The sequence below is a fragment of the Notamacropus eugenii genome, chromosome 1 (assembly GCF_028372415.1).
Source record: "Notamacropus eugenii isolate mMacEug1 chromosome 1, mMacEug1.pri_v2, whole genome shotgun sequence".
NCBI classification, from domain to species: domain Eukaryota; kingdom Metazoa; phylum Chordata; class Mammalia; order Diprotodontia; family Macropodidae; genus Notamacropus; species Notamacropus eugenii.
This window is the reverse complement of record NC_092872.1, coordinates 323,647,152-323,670,210: the sequence shown is the minus strand read 5'-3', so window position 1 is coordinate 323,670,210 and position 23,059 is coordinate 323,647,152. Positions and strand designations below refer to the sequence as shown.

At 41.4% G+C, this 23,059-nt stretch overlaps 1 protein-coding gene across 1 annotated transcript; it reads left to right on the top strand.

Annotated features, from left to right (window-relative positions):
• The first annotated feature begins 1,775 nt into the window (after positions 1 to 1,775).
• TMEM121 (transmembrane protein 121) lies at positions 1,776 to 13,437 on the top strand. Its single transcript, XM_072629645.1, has 2 exons — positions 1,776 to 1,972; positions 11,802 to 13,437. The coding sequence occupies exon 2, from the start codon at positions 12,365 to 12,367 to the stop codon at positions 13,340 to 13,342; it is 978 nt and encodes a 325-aa protein (XP_072485746.1). The 5' UTR covers positions 1,776 to 1,972; positions 11,802 to 12,364; the 3' UTR covers positions 13,343 to 13,437.
• The last annotated feature ends 9,622 nt before the right edge of the window (positions 13,438 to 23,059 follow it).

Genomic DNA, 23,059 nt, shown 5'->3' with positions numbered 1-23,059 from the left:
AAACTTATCTAAATGGAATTCTTGCATTTGATCTTTACTTGGAGCAAACTTTCTGATACTGGTAAGTTATTTTAGTGACCATATCTTCCTGTTTTATGCTTCACTTGATATCTATACTCAAGGGATCACTGAAGAAAGTATCTGTGGTTGCATCTATCAACAAATACTGTATGATCTTAATATATGATTACTGGAGCTTTTAAGGCTGTTTTGTTCTAGTGAAAAATACCATATTATTGAGTTCAACCCCTTAGTTTTACAGAAGAGGATATTAAGACACAGAGAGGTTGACTTGTCTAGGGTCATATAGCTGTAATAAGTGCCTGAGGCAGTATTTGAACTCCAAGTTCAAAGCATTATCCACTCTGCCATACTTCCATCTTTTAAAAAAGTAAAACACTTGTAGTCAATAAACAACAAAGACAGTAAGATCTCGTATTCCCTACATACTGTCTTGTTGGTGTTTATGAAGATAAAATAATAATAGCTAAAATTTTTTGGCACTTTAAGGATTGCTAAACACTTTACATACCTCACAACAGCTCTAAGAGGTAGATGCTCTTACCATCTCCACTTAACAGATGAGAAAAATGAGGTTAAGTGACTTGCCCAGGATTATGCAAGTGGTTGGTTTATCTTCCTGATTCCAAGCCCTACCCCACTTAACTGTCTCAGCTAGTCTTCTCTACAAAATTGCATGTAGAAGCTTACTTTATATATTTTCATAAGGTATACTCTTCATATGCATAGACCATTCTCATATAATCCAGCATTTGTGGTTGTTTCCAGTCACGTTCCAACTACTTTTGAGCTTTATTTCCTATCACTGCACCAGCCACCTCTCCTTAGTGTCCCTAAGACACATCAGGCTAACTTCTACCCTAGTGATGTGAATGGAGGATACAGGAAGTATACAGTGACCCCAAATGAAAGTGATGATCAGAGATGATCAGGGATGAACAGAGAGTGGGTGATTTAGTGACATACAAAGCTGAGACTTTTGTAAAGTATACAATATTGGATATTCAGAATGCTGTGTGTATGTGATGTGTACTCTGAGGCAAGTCCCTCAGTCAGATTCATAGAAGAAGGACTGACAAGTAGATCTGAGAACCTTCTTAGGATTCAGAGGAAATCTTGGAAGGGACCCTGAAAGTGGAGACAAGCCTCGAATAATTTCTTCTTCATCCAATTTGTACTTCTAGAGTAAGGAAACTTCAAGTTCTTGTTTCCTCTGTGTCTATAGATTTAACACTTGCATGTACTTGATTTTATGTAACTAGCATCTCAATGAAAGGAAATGTGTGTGTGCGTGCCTGTGTTTTGTGGGTGAACAAACTCCAAGATTCAGTCTCTTGAGGCTCCTCATCCAAGGCTACGTGGCTTGAGGCTGGAGGGCTCCGATCCACTGATCAGATGCCTTCCTGGGATGGAAGATGATGAGAGAATCCTCAGTCCCATCCAAATAGTTCCCGGGAGCATCTCTGCCAGCGTCGTCTTAGAAACCAGCTTGGACAAGAAGGTGTGGGGGAGGGGTACCAGGTTGCTTGGGTTTGGGACTCAATTGATTCTGGTGATTTTTTCCACGTCCTGTCTCTGGGACCGTTTCCCTGTCCATCCCTTAAGAGTAGGCTTGGCTATCTCCCCAGAAGAGAACGCAGTTTTCTGGGGGTGGGGGTGGGGGTGGGAGGGGGAGGGGGCTCCACCTTGGAGGGGACGGAGAGAGAGGGAGGTGCTAAGGGAGGGGAAAGGGGCGGAGGAAGGAGCCGCATTCCAAGCTCAAGCAAGGGTTGGGACCACTGCCGCCCCCGCCCTCCAGCCACAGTCTCCGCCGCTGCAAAACCTACTCTGGAACTGGGGACTGGGGAACGAGTGCCCAGGCCTGGACCCCTGCACTCTGTGTTCTGTCTGGAAGGGAACAGTGAGCCTCAGAAGAACAGACGATTCAGCACCTGGACAGTGGTGGTGCCTGGTAGGGAGGTGGGCCGCAGCCGGAACCAGGGAGATGAGATTGGGGAGAGGGTGCTCCTGGGTCTGGGAAGGGTTTGGGGTGATTCGGACTATCTCCGGGGCCAGTGAACTGAACATTCATGAGTCCAGGCACTCGTAGCTCCAACTGGGCCCAAAGAGGAGGGGACCCTTACCACATCTGTCCCCTTCTCGGTGCCTCTGAATGCTTAGCTGCTCCCCTCCCCCCACTCCCAACCAGAGGCCCTGCATATCCTTTCTCTGGAGGGGGAGGTGTGGATATGTGAGGGAGAGATGAGGAAGATGGAGGGAATTGGGGGTCAGACATAGGAGAACTGGCAGTACTGGGTAGTGGTGGGGGTCTGGGAATAGGGGAGAGGGCAATTAGGCCAAGAATAGGGGGCCATGTATAGAGTAATAGGGTGGATCAGGGATGACAAGGATGGAGTGATTGGGGATAAAGACTGAAGGAACTGAGGGTGCCTGGGTTTTGAGGTATGAAAGCCTTTGGGGTAGTGTTGGGGATCTGATACCATAAAAAGGCCTGCTCCAACTATATTTGTGTGGTTATCACTAGAACTAAAACACAGTCTTCAATCTGATTATATTGGGGCAGAAGCTTCGGGGGTGGGGTAGGGCAGGGTCAGTTGGACCTCCTCTCTTCCTCTGTAGACTTTTGTGGAGCAGTTCCCATAGGGAATGTCTGTCTGGGCCTGGGGTATGGAGAGGCCAGCAGCCTCTGGGGAGAAAGAGGGAAGGATAAGGTAGGGTGAAGCAGATTATAAAAGCTCCATTAATCCATAGATTACAGTGGGGTCAAATAATTGGACACATCACCAATATTGTTTTTGAAGAGCATTCATAAATTCATTCATTCAACAAACATTTATTAGGCACCTACTGGGTGCTAAACACTGTATGAAGCACTGGTAATTTGAAGACACAACTGAGACTCTCTCTTCAAGAAGTTTATATTCTATTGGAGTAAGAAAAATATACTTAGAAAATTAAATGTAAACATGGCCTAGGGAGTGTGGATGTGTGTGGGGGAGGGAGCATCAGGCTTGGTCTGGGTTGTGAATGGAACCCCAGGGCCCCAGGGCAGGAGGACTGAACAAGATCTGGTTCTAGAAAGCAAGCTCCCAAGATAATGGGATAAAACAAAGTATGGGTGTCTGGGTCAGAACTTGGCTGTGGGAAGGGGACTGGGTGACAAAGACTATATCTGGGAGATGGGGGCAGAAAATTTTTGCACAGTATTGTTCAGGATTTAGGGGGAAAGATCACTATACCTCCTCTCCCCAACTTCCTTAGAAGACATGGCCTCTCAAATCTTGTTTTAGGGGCATTAGGAAGAGACCTAGGAGCCTTAGATCAAGAAAGTATCAGAGCAGGCTAAAGGATAAAATTGGGTGCAGAGGGAAAAGGGGTCTCAGGGTATCTCTGAAATCAAGGCAGAAGCAATAATTCACTTAGACATATAAATATGATGAATTTAATAGAGATAGTGAAATGGAGAAGCCAGTTTCTAATTCTGGGAAGGACAAAAGAGAGACAGAAGCAGAGGAATAGAGGTAGATGAGAATGGTGGGAAGGGAGAGACAGAAAAGAGAAACAGAGAAAGAGAGGACATAAAGACAAAAAGATGGAGTCAGAGAGATAATAGAAGGACCAGAGAGGAAGAGGCAGAGGAAAGGGAATGAGAGCCAAAGAAATTCAGAGAAGGAGATGCTGAGACTCAAAAGGAGGTACTGACAGAGGCAGGGAGAGAAAACAGCATAAGTGGAAGACCCAGCTCCCATAAGTTAGAGACAGGTGATATGAGGACCTAGAGGTGAAGGCATGAATAAAATAATTTTACATGTTTCCTTCCACCATGGGATACCTAATGTTCTTCTAGTCTCTTTCTGATAGTGAGGTTTTAATGAGAAATTTTGTAATTGATTGATAATATTTTGGTGATATGACAACAGCCTGAGATCAGTGTTTGAGTTAAGGGTGAGGAGAATATGTGTTGCAGATAGAAGGACCTGCAGGTCTGGGGTCAAAGAGAACTGAACAGTGGAGGATGCTATTAAGTATTATAGCTCTCTCTGGCTCACTCTCTACTGAAGCCATCAATGAAAAACTGAGTCCTGATAGAGGAAAAAGGGGCAAGGTTGTATATAAGTGTGTATGTACATGAGGTCATGGCCACAGCTATGTGTATACAGAGCTTTGGATATTTTAAGTGCTTAATAAGTGGTTGCTAAATGTACGTGTGACAGAGTGTAACAGATTCAAGGAGAAGGGAAGGCACCAGGCTCTTTTCCTACCTGTATTTTAATTCATAGACTCATAGAATCATAAAATCTTAGAGCTGGAAGAGGACTCAGGGGTCATCTAGTTTAAACTTTACTTAAGCATAAACCCTATCTATAGAATTTTAGGTGTTATCATTTAGTCTCCTTTTGAAAACTGCAAATGACAGAGTGCTAAATACTTAAAGAAGGAAATCCGTTCCATTTGTGGACAGCTGATTTTTAGGAAATTTTTCTTTATATGGAATCAAAATCTATCTCGGTTATTCTCAACAATGTGTTTTATTTTTGCCTTCAGGGACTGAGCATAACAAGTTTAATGACTTTTCTATTTGACATCCCTTCCAGATAACTGAAGAAAACTATCATAGCCTCTATAAGTATTCTCTTTTCTAAGCTAACCATCCCTAATTCCTTCAAGTGATCCTTATGTGACATGGTTTTCAGTTTTCAGTTCCTTCACCATCTGGTCATTATTCTGGGGGTCTCATGTTTTGGGCCCTCTCTTTTCTCTATAGTCTCTTTCTTGGTCACCTCATCATCATCCATGGGTTTAAATATCATCTCTATTCAGATGATTCCAAGATCTATATACCCAGATCTAGTATCTCTACTGTGTTCCAGTTCTTCATCATCAACTGTCTATTTTTTATTTCAAACTCAAATTACTGTAGGCCTTTCAAAGTCAATATGTCTAAAGCAACTCATTTTTTCTCTCCTACCCATCTCTTCTATGAACTTTTGTTTTTCTACCGTCTATACTACCACCAGGGTCACAACCTTGGACTAATCCTCAGCTTCTCACTCTCATCCTTATCTTTTCTATCTTTATAATATCTCTCACATCTATGTCCCTTTTAAAAATCATATGACTACTACTGTAGCTCAGGTCCTCATCATATCTTTTCTGGAATATTGTTATAGCTTATTTAATTGGTTTCCTTTCCTTGTCACTCCTCCCTCTGATCGTATAGCTATCAAAGTGATTTTCCTAAAGGATACATCTGACCATGTTGCTCCACTCCTCAATAAATTCCAAAGGGTCCTTAATACCTCTAGGATTAAATTCAGATGTATACACACACTCACACACACACACACACACACACACACACACGAACTCTGTAGTTTAGCTAAACTGGCCTTCTTCCTATTTCTTACACACAACACTACCTTCTATTGCCATATCTTTTTACAGTTACCTCTGCCTGTAATTCACTTCCTTCTCCTCTTTCCCTGGTAGAATCCCTCCTTTCCTTCAAAGCTTAGCTCATTTCATTTTCAAAATAAGACTTTTCTTATTCTTCCAAGCTGCTAGTGTCTTACTCTCTATAGCCCCAATTGTCTTGTATTTATGTATTTTTTGTATATATTTTGTATACACTTACATATGTATATATCTCCCATGATGAAATGTTAGCTCCTTGAATAAAGGAACTATTTCTTTTTTGTCTTTCTATCCCCAGTGCCAAGCTTAGTGCTGAGCTTAGAGTAGTTGCTTAATAAATAAGTGCTGATTGATTGGTTGCATTGATGCATGTTAATATTCTTTCTAAGATGTGTCACCCAAAATAGAATGCAGGACTCCAGTGTGATCTGGCCCCTTGACCAGAGAATGGTAGACCTATTGCTTCCCTCCTTTTGGACATTGTGTTTTTGTAAATATAGGTTAAGATACCTTTAGACTTCTCATTGCGGTGTCAAGTTTGACTTCTTTGCCACCAAATGGAGTTAGCAGTCCACTAAAACTTCTAGATCTTTTTCACATAAATTGTTGTCTAGACATGATTTCTGTACATGATTTTTTGAATGCAAAATGTAAGATTTTTTACATTTATTTTTATTAGTTTTGACATATCATCCCTACCTTTTGAGGTCCTTTAGCATCCCAAATCTACCATCTAGTGTATCTTTCCCAGTTTTTTGTGTCATCTGTAAATTTGCCAAGCATGTTCTGTATTCTTGATCTAAGCTATTGATAGAAATTTTACATAGTAAAAGGTCCATAGGAATCATGATATTTTTTATTAAATACAGTCAGAGAGAATTTTTTCAGTGATCTCTTGATTATTAACTCAATTGAGGCATTGTCTAAATGGAAGAGGGATGATGAGGTCCTTTAGAAGCTCTGTATTGCAAATGATATCAATTTGGTGATTGCCTAATGCATTATAGAGTCTCCTGAATGAGAAACATACTTATTTAAAACAGATTGGTTAAGCAGTCCATGTATGGATAAAACAAATAGATGAAAATTCCTCTTATATAGAAATATAGTTAGAAGATTTGTTTGTTGAGTTAGTATATCAATACTGCCAATAGACAATGAGCTACGTCGAGAAATGAAGAAGAAGAAAAGAGGGGGCTAGGTTACATTTGGGAAATGAAGTAGTATTTTTTACAATTCAAAATTGTTTCCTGACTGAAAAATCCTTCTTTTCACATCACTGTTATCGTGGTGATACTAGATGGTTGAGGTTTCTGAAGGACCACAATTGTGGTTGATATACGATGGGTACAAATAAACTTCAACATATTTCCATTTATGATTCATGTTCAAGAAGTGAGATGTAAAGTCCTCCAGTACAATGTAAACTGTCTGAGGTCAGGAGCAATATTTTATTTTGTTTTTGTATTCCTGTCCTTAACCCAATGCTTTTCCCAAGGAAAGTGCGCAAAAATGCTTGTTGGAGTGGAAGTAGTTATGTGTGTACTTAAAACAAATACTTAAGCAATTCTGTGATCTCTTCGGTGTGGATATTGTCTCCAGTCATTTAGGTTGCAGTCCATTTTGTGTAACCCTAGTCTATACCTTCCCATAAGTTTTCTTCAAGGATCCATTCAACATATTGATATCATGCTGGGGCCTTTCCTTACTTTCTCTTGATTTTATGAGGATGTACTATATTTCACCATGTAAGAGTTGCAGATTTCATGCCAATTTTTTTTTTTTTGCAAAAAATGGGGTGTGACCATTTTGTGATTTTTTTAAAAAAAATTGTGCCAATATTGCTTAAAAATCATTTATTACTAAACTGTCCTTTGGTGCAAGATGAGGATGCATGGAATGCTCATGAATATATGTTAAAATTGAATACTGATAATATGCATGCACTGAAAATTCTAGGCTTGAAGTTCACAATACTTGAGATAAATGCATATCCATATGCCACTGGTGAATACATTGCTGCTCTATTTACCTTTTAAGTGACATGATGAATAGAATTATACCATGTGACAATTCACGCATGATGAATTTTTGGGCTGAAAAAATTGTGACAGTTGTGCAATGGCAATAATTATGTGGTGAAATATGGTATACTATTCAGCAGCGATTTTTCACTCTTGCCATACATTTTGATAGTAGCTTTTGATCTGGTTTTTTCTTCATAGTTCTTTATTTTATGTACTTACATTTTTTCAATTATCAAGATTTTTTTTTTACATTATCACCCCTATCTGTACTCACTGGGAAAAAAAAAGAAAAAAGAAACATAGAATTTTTATATGAGTAGAGTCAAACAAAACCATTTCCCATGCTGCCTGTGTCTGAAAATGTATATCTCATTCTGCATATTAGTCCATTATCTCTTTCTGCTGTTGTAGACAGCATTCTTCTTCATCAGTGCTCTGGAATCATGATTGTTCATTTTATTGATAAGTGTTCAAAGTTTTTCAGAATTGTTCATTTGTACAATATTGATATTATATATAAATTATCCTCCTACCTCTGCTCATTGCACTTTGAATAGTTCATTCAAGTCTTCCCAGAGCTTTCTTAATTTCTTACAGAAGAACAAATTCCTTCTAATATACAAAATGGTCTTTATTCCTAACCCAGGGAGGGTCAAAACAGAGAAAGAAAACTAGGGAGAAATATCTATAATGAATATTGATCAAAAACTTTTAAATAAGATATTAGCAGAGACTGTGGCAATATATCACAAATAAACATTATGATTAGGTTGGATTTATGCCAGGAGTGCTATTAGGTACATAATTTTATAAACATGATTGTATATAGCTATGTAGTTTTATAAACATAACTGACCACATTAATAAGAACAAAGATATTATTATATCAATAGATGTAAAAAAAGCTTTTGACAAAATAAGATACATATTTGTGTTAAAGACTCTAGAAAAAAAGGAATGAGTGGGCTTTTCCTTAGTGTGGTAAATAATAACTTTCTAAAAACCAAGAGCCAACATTATGCATAACAGGGATGAGCTACATTCCTTTCCAGTGAAATCAAAGGGGAAGTAACAAGGTCCATTGTCAGCACTTTTATTTGACATAGTGCTAGAAATGCTAGCTATGCAATAAGACCAGAAAACCCACCTATCATGCATCTCTCCATTGCCCTCTGAGTGATATTTAGCTTTAATTCTTCATAGACTAGAGTGCTCCAGGACTCAGGAACCTTCAACATCTCCAGAAAAAAAATTGGTATTACAAAGATGATCTTCTTCCTTTTTTATAGGAAGAAGATCATTGCAGTACTCTGCAATTGCCCATAGTCACTTTGGTCCACTCTAATCCTCTTCTTTAATTCTGAACCCAAACTGTACTGTTGGGTGAATTCCATTGGTTGTCCATCATAGTCCAGTACTGTGTGAGCTGTTAGGCCAAACTCTTTTGAGTAGTTGTAGATTTTTTCCAGGAGCCTCTGCAATATTGTCTAGAACAGATTCATCGGGGGAAACTCACCATTTATAGGGAATTTCTCTTCAACTTAGGCTCTATTCTGGAGCTTCTCTAATTTTAATAAATGGGAGACATCTTGTAAAATAAGGCAGAATTCCCTTCTATTGAATCAAAAGCTTATTTTTATAGTCAACAAACAATAAAAATGGTGGAATCTTAGATTCTATGTATCTTTCAATCAATTATGTCACAGGAAAAATGTGATCTACTGTGTAACAGCTTGTGAAAATCTTATTCTGTACAAATACCCAAATCAAGGATGCCTTTGATACATGTGTACAGAATATAATTATAATTTATTTTACAATTTATTATTTGTAAACTTTTTATTTAGATGGGAAAATAAGAATATAGGTTAATCATTCTTGACATTCTTCTATTAGTATTCTATTGGTATTAATAAGGTCTGAGGTGCTTTTTTAAATTCACTTTTCTCTTCGTTAAATTTTGATGCCTGTGTAACCTTTTGTATGTGGCAGCTAGGTGGTACAATAGATAAAGTACTGGGTTCCTGAATTCAAATTTGGTCACAGACATTAGTTGTGTGACCCCGAGCAAGTCATGTAACCCTGTTTGCCTCAGTTTCTTCATCTTTAAAATCAACTGGAGAAGGATATGGCAAATTGCTCCAGTGTCTTTAATAAAGAAAACCCCAAAAGAGTTCACAAAGAGTTGGACCTGACTGAAAAATGACTAGACAACAGAAAACCTTTTGTGTGGACCTCCTTTTTGTACACTTAGTGTAATTTACTTGGTTTTGTTCTTAGTGACATTTTACCTCTTACATAAGTATGTCCAGCACAATGATATTAGAATTAAAATTTTGTGACTCCTCTTTACTTGATGATGAAAAAGTTTGTCTCAAGCTTTTTTTTATATTATCATATTATATTATTTTGTATTATTATATATTATATTATATTATTATTTTTTTTAAAATTAGCTAATAGCACACTGGACCTAGAGTCGAAAAGCTCTGAGTTAAAATTCTGCTTCAGGCACTCACTAGCTATATGACCCTATATATAACACACACATATACACACATACATATAGTCTCCTCATTAGAATATAAGCTCCCTAAGGGCAAGGGATATCTTTCTCATATTTGTGCCCTCAGCCCTCTGCATAATGCTTGGAACATAGTGAGTGATTAATAATTTTGTTTTACTCATTCTGTAGTGACTGGGAAGTAAGCTGGGCTTCAACTTTCTTAAGATGCTGTTTCAATACAGCATTTTACTTTTGAGCTTCTTTTAACAAATGTCTTTTGTATTGAGGTGGCACTTTGTTTCAGTTTCTAAACATCTCTTTTATTTACTATATGAACATCTAGAATTCTTGTAAATGTGTGTCTTTGTGCTATCTTTTCAATTTCTTTTTCAGCTAAGATCTCATAGCTTTTCTGTTTATCAATTTCTCTAGTATTTTCTGAACATCAAAGTGCTGGATCCTATCAGTGCATCTGGCATATTTGCAAGATCCAATAGATTGGGAGATTCAATTCATGGATTACTGCTTGATCTCTCTAACACTTCCCTTTACTCTGTCCTTTGACTTTTCTTTTTAATATTCACATAATGTTTATTTTTATTCTCTGAGTCCACTTCTAAAATCAGGAAACCTCTATGGATTTCCAGTTCAAAACATCACAATACTTATTAAATCTGTTAATCTCCATGCATACTGATAATGTAAAATTTATAGGTAATTTAATGCTAAATTTTTATTTAGGCAGCTAGGGGGCACAGTGGATAGAGAGCAGTGGACCTGGAATCATGAAGACCTGAATTCAAATCCAACTTCACACAGTTATTAGCTGTGTGACCTTGGACCAAGTCAGTTAATTTTTGTTGTCAGCTTTATTTTCCTCGTCTGTAAAATGGGAACAATAATAGTACCTACCTTTCCAGAGGACTTATAAGTACATTTGTAAAGCATTCTACAAACCTTGAAGTACTGTATTTATAGCTATTATTATCATTAAGTATATAATCTGTACAGTAATAAACAGTTGAATGATAGTTATAAGTAATTAATTACAGCAAATAAAATAAGCAAATTAATATCACCAGCAACATGGTCAGTTATTTGTATTTATGATTCTATGAGAAAATGCCCATGAGAATAGAAAAAAATATTATTTAAAAATTCCCACTCAAAATAAGGAGGTAAAAAATTTGGAGACTGGTATTAACATTTCCCTTTTACAAAATGAAAAGTTTGGATTAAATGATATTTAAGGTGCCTATCAGTTTCAAATTCTAATCAATTAGGGGATCTTAGAAATGGTTCTCTCTGGCCTTCAGAGCTCCCTAGAGACTGAAACCCATATGGGGACAATTTGAGGACATTTATGGGGATAAAGGCCATCTGTTGTTGGAGGAAAACTCAGCTCTGGTGTCTCCTTAGATGAGCTTGTAGGAAGTAGGAAAGAGGACTGATAGACTTAGGGGACTGAGTTTGCAGGGTTTTGAGGGACTGGGAAGCTGAGGGAGAAGAGGAGACTGAGTCACTGAGAAGTCCTGGGATGTAGAGGGAGACTAATGCTGTGGGGTATGAATGTAGGGCATGACCAGGGCATAGGTAGAGGACTGAATGCTGAAAAAAATATTAGTGATGGAAGAAAACCCTTGGTTGGGGAGCCTGCTCTGTTGTCCATTCATTTGGAGGAAGGGGCCACCTTAACCTAAGTCCCTGGTCCCTGAGTGAAGGGAGGGTCTGGATAAGGGTTATGATCAGAGATTACCTTCTCCTTAAGGCAGGTTGGTATAGCTAAGACCATGTTCTGATGCCATCACCATATTTCTTCTGGTTTTCCTCAGGTGGTGTGCTTGGGGCCCAATCAAGGTCCAACTGTGTGAAGGGTCCGAAGGAGTGGATGCCAGACAGGTGGAAGCCCATAGAGAAACTCCAGAGCATAGTCGTGGTCCCACCCAGGCCTCACCTTATTCTCATCCCCAGATATTGGAAGGTTTCCCCTTAGCACAAGAAGCCACAGTATTGCATCCCCATTCCTGAAGAAGAGGTTTCCCATCCTCTGTGGTGTGAAGGAATTTTCTCCGTTTGGGCTGGATGAAGGCCCTGGATCAAACTTCATCTGGAGCATGCTTGGAGTGTATAAAGTGCTGAAGAAGTCCTTTATCTCTGGCTTACCTCAGGTTCTTGTGAATAGGGGGCTGACCACAGATCCTAGGGCCTCAGAGTAAGACTTCAAACTCTTACGATATAGAAATCTGACTTCAAGCTCCAGAAGGGACTTGGTAGGTTGACTTTAGGTTTCAGGGGCTTAGAGAGTCAACTTCAGACCCCAGATTCTGCATCTTTGGCCCTCAAATGTGAGGTTTTGGAGGAAGGGAGGGAGGCCAAGAAGCAGCTAAGGCTCACCATGGTGCTTCCACCACCAGACAAGCGCCATGTGTGCCTGACCACAGTGGTTATCATGAGTAGCATGGCCTTCATGGATGCTTACCTTGTGGAGCAGAGCCAGGGTCCACGGAAGATTGGCGTGTGTATCATCGTGCTGGTGGGTGATGTGTGCTTCTTGCTTGTCCTGCGCTATGTGGCCGTGTGGGTTGGGGCTGAGGTGCGTACTGCAAAGCGTGGCTATGCCATGATCCTCTGGTTCCTCTATATCTTTGTGCTACAGATCAAGCTTTACTTCATTTTCCAGAACTACAAGGCTGCCCGGCGTGGTGCTGCCGATCCAGTTGCACGCAAGGCGCTGACACTTCTATTGTCTGTGTGTGTACCAGGACTCTTCCTGCTGCTTGTGGCTCTGGACAGCATGGAGTATGTGCGCACTTTCCGCAAGAAGGAAGATCTGCGTGGCCGCCTTTTCTGGGTGGCCTTGGATCTGCTTGACCTGCTGGACATTCAGGCAAACCTTTGGGAGCCTCCACGCACAGGGCTGCCTCTCTGGGCTGAAGGCCTTATGTTTTTCTACTGCTACATGTTGTTGCTTATTCTGCCCTGTGTATCACTCAGTGAGATCAGCATGCAGGGTGAGCATATTTCCCCGCAGAAGATGATGCTCTATCCTGTGCTCAGCCTGGTCACTGTCAATGTGGTCACTGTTCTGGTGCGTGCTGCCAATATGGTGCTCTTCCATGACAGCCGAGTCTCTACTATCTTCATTGGCAAGAATGTGGTAGCACTGGCTACTAAGACCTGTACCTTCTTGGAGTACCGGCGCCAGGTTCGCGACTTCCCGCCCCCTCATGGGGCACTAGCCCTTGAATTGCAACCACCTCAACCCCCCCCACCCCAATTGCTGCACAACTCAGTGCCTCATGCACCACCCATTCACAGTGGCCCAGGTGCCCCGCATGGTCCTTCCCCTACTCGGGACACACTAGACACGTGACAGGTACTACCCACCATGGCCCCTGCTCATGTGGATGAAGCTCGGGCACATGAATCTATGGAGAGACTGGTGGGTGGGCAAGGAGCATATGTGGTTTGCATGGGACAGCAGGGCCAGAGCCAGAATGGGAGGAACTCTGACCTTCCCTACAATCAGGCTCAGCCTGGGATCCCCGAAGCCTCTTCATCTCAGGAATAATCTGGGGTGTCCCTGAAAACCAAATGGACCCTCCAATCTTTGGACCACCCTCCCTGGGTCAGAGAACTTCCCAGGGCATTTTAAGGACTGTCAGGGCTACTTAATCCAGGCCAGGCTAATTGAGCTGTAGCCCTGGGAATGAATCATCCCTTTGCTGGAGAAAGAGGGCAAAGGGAGGATAAGAGTGCTTCCTATGTTCCCTGAATTTAGGCCTGTAAAGACTCCTTTACAATTTTCTACTCCAAGACTGGGCCTTCAGAGTCAATATTCAATAATTTTAGGCACCACAGTACTTTGGGGATTCAGAGATTGTCTATGAGATGCATGTGACAGATTGGCTCTATGGGCTGGCGGCTGGTGGCTCTGTGTGTGATAAAGATGCAGCTTCCTATTTCTCTGTCTTTAGGATTTCCTAATCTGTCTACTCTGGGTCACTAGCACTTTTCCTGGGAGATATTTGCATCTAACTGAGACATCACACATGTACTCCAGACGCACCCCATCCCAAAGGCCTTCAGCATATAGTTTGCCCATCTGTCCTAGACCTTTATTGTTTGTCTACAAATATAAAAGTTTTGTGGTCCCTGAATTCAACTTTTCTCTTGTCTAGTCACTTGGATCCTATTCTTCATTCCTATTCCTACTTCTGGTGCAGGAATTTCATAACAGGGTCCTTTAATAGTCTCCTTCCCTCTGGGAAGCTGTTGAATGACTCCTGAGAAAATAGACTGAGACTGAACCCTGATCCCACCTCAGACAGAATCCCAACTTTAGTTATTGACTGAGTTTCTTTGCTCTAGAGTCAACCAGGCTCCAGACTGAGCAACTCAGACTTATCTTCTTTGTACTGGCTTCATTATGGAATCCAGGGATGCCTTTTCTCCCATACATGGTGCAGTGAATGGATACATGAGAGCAAGAGTCTGACACTGCAGATCTCTAGTCTTGGGAAGGTCCAGTGAAATTCCCAAGCTGTTTGCAAGAAGGATGGTTGGAAGTCTATGTTCATGTCTTGTCCCTTTCCTTTCCCTATTTCTTCTTCCCTTCAACCAGAAGATGCATGGGTCTTATGGGATGTAACGGAATGGAATGATTGGAACAAGTGCTCACCTTGGACAGAGTCTAGGAGCCACATTTTAGAGCCAGGCTTTCTCCTCTGGATGTTCTGTGCTGGAAGTTTGGGGTTTGATTGGATTTCCTTTCCTGTTCTCTGAGATTTGCGAACACTGCCCCAAAGAATGTGTGTGTGTGTGTGTGTGTGTGTGTGTGTGTGTGTGTGTGTGTGAGAGAGAGAGAGAGAGAGACCCCTAGATTTGGAAGACCATGTAGTCCAACATGTACCTCAATAGGACCCTTATATATAACAGACAAATGGTCATCCAGACTTTTACTTGAAGACCTCCAGAAATTGGAGTCACTACTGTTCCTTTTGTGCATATTTCACATTTTTATGAAATTTTTCTTTATGTGGAACCTAAATCTCTCTCTCTCTCTCTCTCTCTCTCTCTCTCTCTCTCTCTCTCTCTCTCTCTCTCTCTCTCTCTCTCTCTCTCTCTTTCTCTCCTCTCTGTTTCTTCCTCCCTCCCCTCACTCTTCATTCCTATTTCCGTGTTCTGGAGTCAATCAGAACAAGTCTAACCTGTTTTCCACAAGATGAGCCATTCAGATACTTGTAAATAGCTAGGCTGCCTTGTTTCTCACCCCTTCCCTTACCAGTCTTCTGAGGTAAAATTTCCCAGTTTCTTCAGCTGATCCTTCATGGCACGGTGCCCAGCCCCCTCACCATCCTAGTCACTCTCCCTTGAATCCAATCTAACTTGTTAATGTATTTTTAAAAATGTGGTACCCAGAACTAAACAGAATTCTCAAGATGTTATTTGACCAAAACAAATGGTAGTGGGACTATCATCTTCCTCTTTCTGGATAATGAGTCAGTGCTCTGAGATTACCCTTTTACACATAGAAGAAAGGCCTCTTGTCTTTCTAGGATCTGACAGTTCAGAGTAGAGATGACCTATACTCTCCTGATCCCCCAGTGAACTAGGAGAGCTCCTGGAATTTTTTCTAACATCCAGACTCGAAACACATGCCACCATTCCCTATATCCTTTCACAGTCTCCTGTTTTGGCCAGAAACCTTGAGAGCCTTCCCCTCACAGAATTATTTTATTTTATTGTTTTGATTAGGTAAAAGAGGCCATTCCTTGCCTCATTTTTAACTAGCTTTAATCACTGAATGGGTGTTGCCATAGACATATTGAGACCTGGGAATGACTTTAGCTCAAAAAGCCAGGGCCTCCCACAGCATCCAGGACCACCCTCAACGGTCATGATTAATATCTTGTAACTGGACCCAGATGGCCCTGGAGCGGGGTGTGAGGCTGGTGACTTTGCACAGTACTCCCTCACTTAAATCCAATTCATTTACAAATCATGACATCTCCCTCCTGATGCCATGGTCTTTTTAGGGAATGAAGGGCCCCTCACTTCCTCAGTTTATGGTTTCCTCCCCTGCAGAAACATGCACTCAGAAAACTCAGTTATGTCTCAAAGAAGGCACCAGGGGGCATACTTTCCTTTGGATAGAGAGGATCTAGAAACAATTTGGCCAAGGGAGGTTCTGCTTTTTGGGCTCTTTTTCTTTTGTGTAGTTGTTTAGTAAGAGTGTAATCGAACACTGTCTTCAGGGCACGGCGTACGTGGACACTTGAGCTGGTGCCTTTGCACAGCTCTCCCTCACTTAAATCCAATTTATTTACAAATCATGACATCTCCTTCCTGATGTCATGGTCTTTTTAGGGAATGAAGGGCCCCTCACTTCCTCAGTTTATGGCTTCTTCCCCTGCAGAAACATGGACTTAAAAAACTCAGTTATGTCTCAAAGAAGGCACCAGGGGGCATACTTTCCTTTGGATAGAGAGGATCTAGAAACAATTTGGCCAAGGGAGGTTCTGCTTTTTGGGCTCTTTTTCTTTTGTGCAGTTGTCTAGTAAGCAGTCTCACTGGACAGTATCTTCAAGGCACAGTGTAAGTGGACACTTGAGTTGGTGATTTTGCACAGCTCTCCCTCATTTAAATCCAATTTATTTACAAATCATGACATCTAGTAAGCAGTCTCACTGTACAGTATCTTCAGGTTACAGTGCACGTGGACACTTGAGCTGGTGCCTTTGCACAGCTCTCCCTCACTTAAATCCAGTTTATTTACAAATCATGATATCTCCTTCCTGATGTCATGGTCCTTTTAGGGAATGAAGGGCCCCTCACTTCCTCAGTTTATGGCTTCCTCCCCTGTAGAAACATGCACTCAGAAAACTCAGTTATGTCTCAAAGAAGGCACCAGAGGCCATACTTTCCTTTGGATAGAGAGGATCCAGAAACAACTTAGCCAAGGGAGGTTCTGCTTTTTGGGCTCTTTTTCTTTTGTGCAGTTGTCTAGTAAGCAGTCTCACTGGACAGTATCTTCAAGGCACAGTCTACATGGACACTTGAGCTGGTGACTTTGCACAGCTCTCTCTCACTTAAATCCAATTTATTTACAAATCATGACATCTAGTAAGGAATCTCACTGAACAGTATCTTCAGGTTACAGTGCACGTGGACACTTGAGCTGGTGCCTTTGCACAGCTCTCCCTCACTTAAATCCAGTTTATTTAGAAATCATGATATCTCCTTCCTGATGTCATGGTCCTTTTAGGGAATGAAGGGCCCCTCACTTCCTCAGTTTATGGCTTCCTCCCCTGCAAAAACATGCACTCAAAAAACTCAGTTATGTCTGAAAGACGGCACCAGGGGGCATACTTTCCTTGGGATAGAGAGGATCTAGAAACAACTTAGCCAAGGGAGGTTCTGCTTTTTGGGCTCTTTTTCTTTTGTGTATTTGTCTAGTAAGCAGTCTCACTGGACAGTATCTTCAAGGCACAGTCTACATGGACACTTGAGCTGGTGACTTTGCACAGCTGTCCCTCACTTAAATCCAATTTATTTACAAGTCATGACATTTCCCTCCTAATGTCATGGTCTTTTTAGAGAATGAAGGGCCCCTTACTTCCTCAGTTTATGGCTTCCTCCCCTGCAAAAACATGCACTCAGAAAACTCAGTTATGTCTCAAAGAAGGCACCAGGGGCCATACTTTCCTTTGGATAGAGAGGATCCAGAAACTACCTAGCCAAGGGAGGTTCTGCTTTTTGGGCTCTTTTTCTTTTGTGTAGTTGTTTAGTAAGAGTGTCATCAAACAGTGTCTTCAGGGCACAGTGCACGTGGACACTTGAGCTGGTGACTTTGCACAGCTCTCCCTCACTTAAATCCAATTTATTTACAAATCATGACATCTCCTTCCTGATGTCATGGTCTTTTTAGAGAATGAAGGGCCCCATTACTTCCTCAGTTTATGGCTTCCTCCCCTGCAAAAACATGCACTCAAAAAACTCAGTTATGTCTGAAAGACGGCACCAGGGGGCATACTTTCCTTGGGATAGAGAGGATCTAGAAACAACTTAGCCAAGGGAGGTTCTGCTTTTTGCGCTCTTTTTCTTTTGTGTATTTGTCTAGTAAGCAGTCTCACTGGACAGTATCTTCAAGGCACAGTCTACATGGACACTTGAGCTGGTGACTTTGCACAGCTCTCCCTCACTTAAATCCAGTTTATTTACAAATCATGACATCTAGTAAGGAATCTCACTGAACAGTATCTTCAGGTTACAGTGCACGTGGACACTTGAGCTGGTGCCTTTGCACAGCTCTCCCTCACTTAAATCCAGTTTATTTACAAATCATGACATCTCCTTCCTGATGTCATGGTCTTTTTAGGGAATGAAGGGCCCCATTACTTCCTCAGTTTATGGCTTCCTCCCCTGTAGAAACATGCACTCAGAAAACTCAGTTATGTCTCAAAGAAGGCACCAGGGGGCATACTTTCCTTTGGATAGAGAGGATCCAGAAACAACTTAGCCAAGGGAGGTTCTGCTTTTTGGGCTCTTTTTCTTTTGTGCAGTTGTCTAGTAAGCAGTCTCACTGGACAGTATCTCCAAGGCACAGTGTACATGGACACTTGAGCTGGTGATTTTGCACAGCTCTCCCTCACTTAAATCCAATTTATTTACAAATCATGACATCTAGTAAGGAATCTCACTGAACAGTATCTTCAGGTTACAGTGCACGTGGACACTTGAGCTGGTGCCTTTGCACAGCTCTCCCTCACTTAAATCCAGTTTATTTAGAAATCATGATATCTCCTTCCTGATGTCATGGTCCTTTTAGGGAATGAAGGGCCCCATTACTTCCTCAGTTTATGGCTTCCTCCCCTGTAGAAACATGCACTCAGAAAACTCAGTTATGTCTCAAAGAAGGCATCAGGGGGCATACTTTCCTTTGGATAGAGAGAATCTAGAAACAACTTAGCCAAGGGAGGTTCTGCTTTTTGGGCTCTTTTTCTTTTGTGCAGTTGTCTAGTAAGCAGTCTCATTGGACAGTGTCTTCAGGGCACAGTCTACATGGATACTTGAGTAGTCAATGAGAGATCACAGTCTGAAGTTGGGGAAGCACTTCGTACCTGAATCCTCGATATGAGGGACCTGAAATAGTGGAAAGAATCTTAGGTTTGGAGTCAGAGAACTCCTAGGGTTCTAATCAATAAACCAAAAAAATTTATAAATGAACTACTATATACCAATCACTGGAATATATTGTTGGCTCTATCATCGATTCTCATCTCTGAAATAAGGAGATTTCATTAGATAATCCATAAGGCACCTAAATTTAATTGTACGTATCTTCCAAATCTGTCACCTCACACTGGCCCCCAGTGACTCATTCCTACTGTATCTTACCCTCTAGCTATCTATAGTTCACCCCAAGCCTTAGATGGAAGGTGGAGATGTCTCAAGAACTTACTATCCAGACCACTTGTGAAATATGAAACACTGTCTTTCCAGGCTTGTGGGCTTACTTTCCAATCTTCCCTTCTTCCAGTTCTTGGAGACAGCTCTCAAAGAAGTTCCCTCTGCACCTTACTCCCTTTTCAGGTCCCTGTCTTGGCCTAGATTAACTCTTCCAGACCCCCAATAGGAAGGAGTGAAAACAAAATTTTAAGGCAGTTGAAGGGAAAAGTCCATTCAGTCTAATAAAACCCCAGCACCCTAGAAGTTCTAGCCTGTCATTCAATTTTGTTTACCTTTTCTTGGGGTAGAAGGTGTCCTTGGGCCAGGAAGAAGGCTTCTTTTGTCTCAGAAGCCTGGAACTCTTTCCCTCTTTCCTCAAAACAAACCTGACCAGAAGAGCTCAGAGGGAACCATGAAGTTATTTAACCACATGGGGGCAATAGAGATGCAGAAATACTCATAAGACTATAGGATTTAGAGCTGAACAGGATCTCAGAAATCATTAAACCTGATGTCCTCACTTTACAGATGAGGAAAATGAGGCCAGAAGTGATTAGGTGAGTGACTTACTGAAGATCATATAGTAAGTATCAGAGCTGGAACTTGAACTCAGGTTTTCTGACCATAAATCCAGTGCAATATCTACTTCAGCATGTTATATCTGTGAAACACACCCGTCTCCCTACCAGTGGTTGCTTCTTCCCTGAGTAGGCACTCCCAAATGCCCTATAGCAAGCTCATGGTTGCAGTATTCTTTGGGATGATCAAGGCTAATTAGTGCCCTCTTTTCCTATGGTAGTATCTCCTTCTTGGGTACTTATAACTGATAACAACATTGGAGTATCAAAGTCAAAGGTGTTGGGGGGAAATTTCTCTAGTCCCTAATGTATTCCTCTGGCTCAGCCCAAGCTGTAAATAGGGTGTTCATCATTGAGCTCTGGGGGCAGAGCCATAACTAAGAATTCAGAGAAATGGGGGAAAAATGTAGAGAAAGACCTCTAGACTCATCAAGAGAAATCCTGAGACACCACTTAGGACACCACTGCTGGGAAGGCTTAGTGGTAGAGGGATTACAGGCTGGAGAAAGTTCCCCTGAAGTGTAGGAAGGGCTAAGGATCCTCACCTCATTGAGCAACCCTCAACATCTCTGTAACTGTGGAAGACAAGCTTCACTTCATAGGTAGAAGATAATTTGCTCCAGTGAAGTGCTCTGATACTTGGAAATAGCAGCCCATTCCCTCAAGAGAGTTTGGCACCCCCCCCCCCCCCCCCCCGAGCCATGGCCAAGAGCCAATCTCCAATATTCTAGTTACCAGAAAGAAGCATAGGAGGGAGGTGGCTGCTGAGAAAGGGTTATAGGACGCTGGAGGTAGTTAGTGGCCTCAGGCTGGATAAGAGAGCAGAGGCAATCTCATAGCACAGTGCTGGTAAAAACATCATGAGGAAAGTGAACAGTGCAGGACTCTGTACAGAAAGGAAGCATTCCTAGCTGGGAGCCAGTCTCCCTGAGGCAAAGCTCTTGTCTCTCTGCCCTATAGCACATGCTAGAAGATAAAGGTCACTGGGTCTTTGGTTAATGAAATCCTGAAGTTGTGCTGGACAGAAAATTAAGGCCTAGAGATAGATAACACCACTTATAATAGTGAAAAGCATTGGTAGCTGGATCCATTGCTGACCTGCATATGCTCAGTATCATGTTCGTGCTCATTCTATGGGGAAATGGGAGGTGAGCTTCCTGTAGTGGGGAGATCACACCATAGAGCTTCACATAAATGCAGGTTTTGGGTTTTATCCTCTAGCAAAAACTCACTTCCAGAATATCCTCATTCTTAGTAAACTCTTCAACTCAATGCATTTTAAATCTTAGCACTTCACTCCTTATAAGCTCCTAGCACAAACTCACCCTGAGCTCACAAACTGAGCACAAAATGAGGCTCATTCCCAGAATACCATATACCTCTTATTTTGCCGTCTCCTCAATCCCAGTACATCCACATTCTCAACACACTTTTACTTCCAACATTATCCCTCACAAACTCCCAGGACAACTTAATACCCATCATGTTACACCTAGTATGACCTCACAATTCAATTTGGTAAACATTTTAATTCAGCATTTCTATCACTGAGGATATAAAGTGAATAAGTCCTGTTATCAAGAATCTTATTTTTACACAAACATATATGATATAAATTGTACAAAACAGGTACAAAAGAAAGGTCCAGACTGAGAGCAGTAGGAAAATTTGAGAAAGTAGAAATACTTTTCATCTAAGGAGAATCAGGGAAGACTTCACAGAGGAAAGTGACTTCAACAGACAAATTTTTCCACAATGTATCTGTATAGAAGTAAATTCAAGATCTTTTGCATTCCTAGTCGGTGTTTTGTAGTATGTCTTTTTATGACTTTCACCACAGTTTAAATCAGAACTCAGGCATTCTAAAACACAGCTGCAAATTCAAGGCTGCTTTACCTCTGTAATCCATGGAAGCCACCACCAGAACCTATTCTGAGTAAGGGTGGAAAGATACACCTCTCTTTACCCCCAACCTTAACTCCCCTACATTGCTTGGGACCCACTTAGAACAGAGAAACTACTTTGACCAAATCTTAAGTACTACAGTCACTGTTGTGTTGGTGAGGAAAAAAACTTAACTGGTTTTGTTCCATAAAGTCATGGGAAGGTCAGAATGAGTTTATTCAATTGTATAGTAGCATTCAATGTATTATCTACCAACTGTGCAAAAAGGCCAACTGAGGGGTTAGACTGCAAGCAAACAACAAATCCATCACCAAGTATGTGTGTGTGTGTGTGTGTGTGTGTGTGTGTGCGTGTGTGTGTCTATGTGTATAGATAGATAAAAAAATATAGTGTGTTTATATGTATATGTAGTGTAGTATGGATATACATACACATGTATATGTGTGTATGTGTGTGTGTGTGTGTGTTGTTGTTGTTTGTCTTTCATTTTTGAGGAGATCTGACTTGCATGTGAATTGTATTTAAGTGAAGCAGAGTTGCTGTCTTCAATGCCTGATCAAGCTGTAAGACCTCAACAATGCTGGCTTCAGCCACCTTCATGGCCACTGGAACACATTGTTCTCATCTACCTATTCCTCCAGGAATACTTGGGGTAGACATCCCCTTACCTTGCCAACAGATATGAGACCTGTTGCTTACCATCAGCCTGGTTTAGCATGCCTGCCAAGATGGTTTACTGGGGTATGGCTGACTCATGTGTTACAGCTTCTTGGATCAACAGATGAGAGTTGGATGGAAGGTGGCACCAAAGGTGGAGGAACAGCTCTGAAAAGGGCTTGACAAGCCTTACACCGCTGGTGCTAGTCTTTGCTTGAACACTCCACACACTCCAGGCTACTCTTTGGTAGAAGAGAATTTTAGTAGAACATAAGCTCCTTGAAGTCAGGGATCATTTTCGTCTTTTTTCCTTGTGTGCTCAGTGACTTGCACAATCCTTTGCACATGGTGATTAATAAATGTTTACTGAATGAGTGAATGAATGAATGGAGAACTTGAGGGGTAGGTCTACATTCTAACCTCAAGAAACTCACAGTCTAGGAGAGGACATAGTGATTTTAACAGACCCAGTATTCCTATGTGTGCTTGTGAAGCAGAGG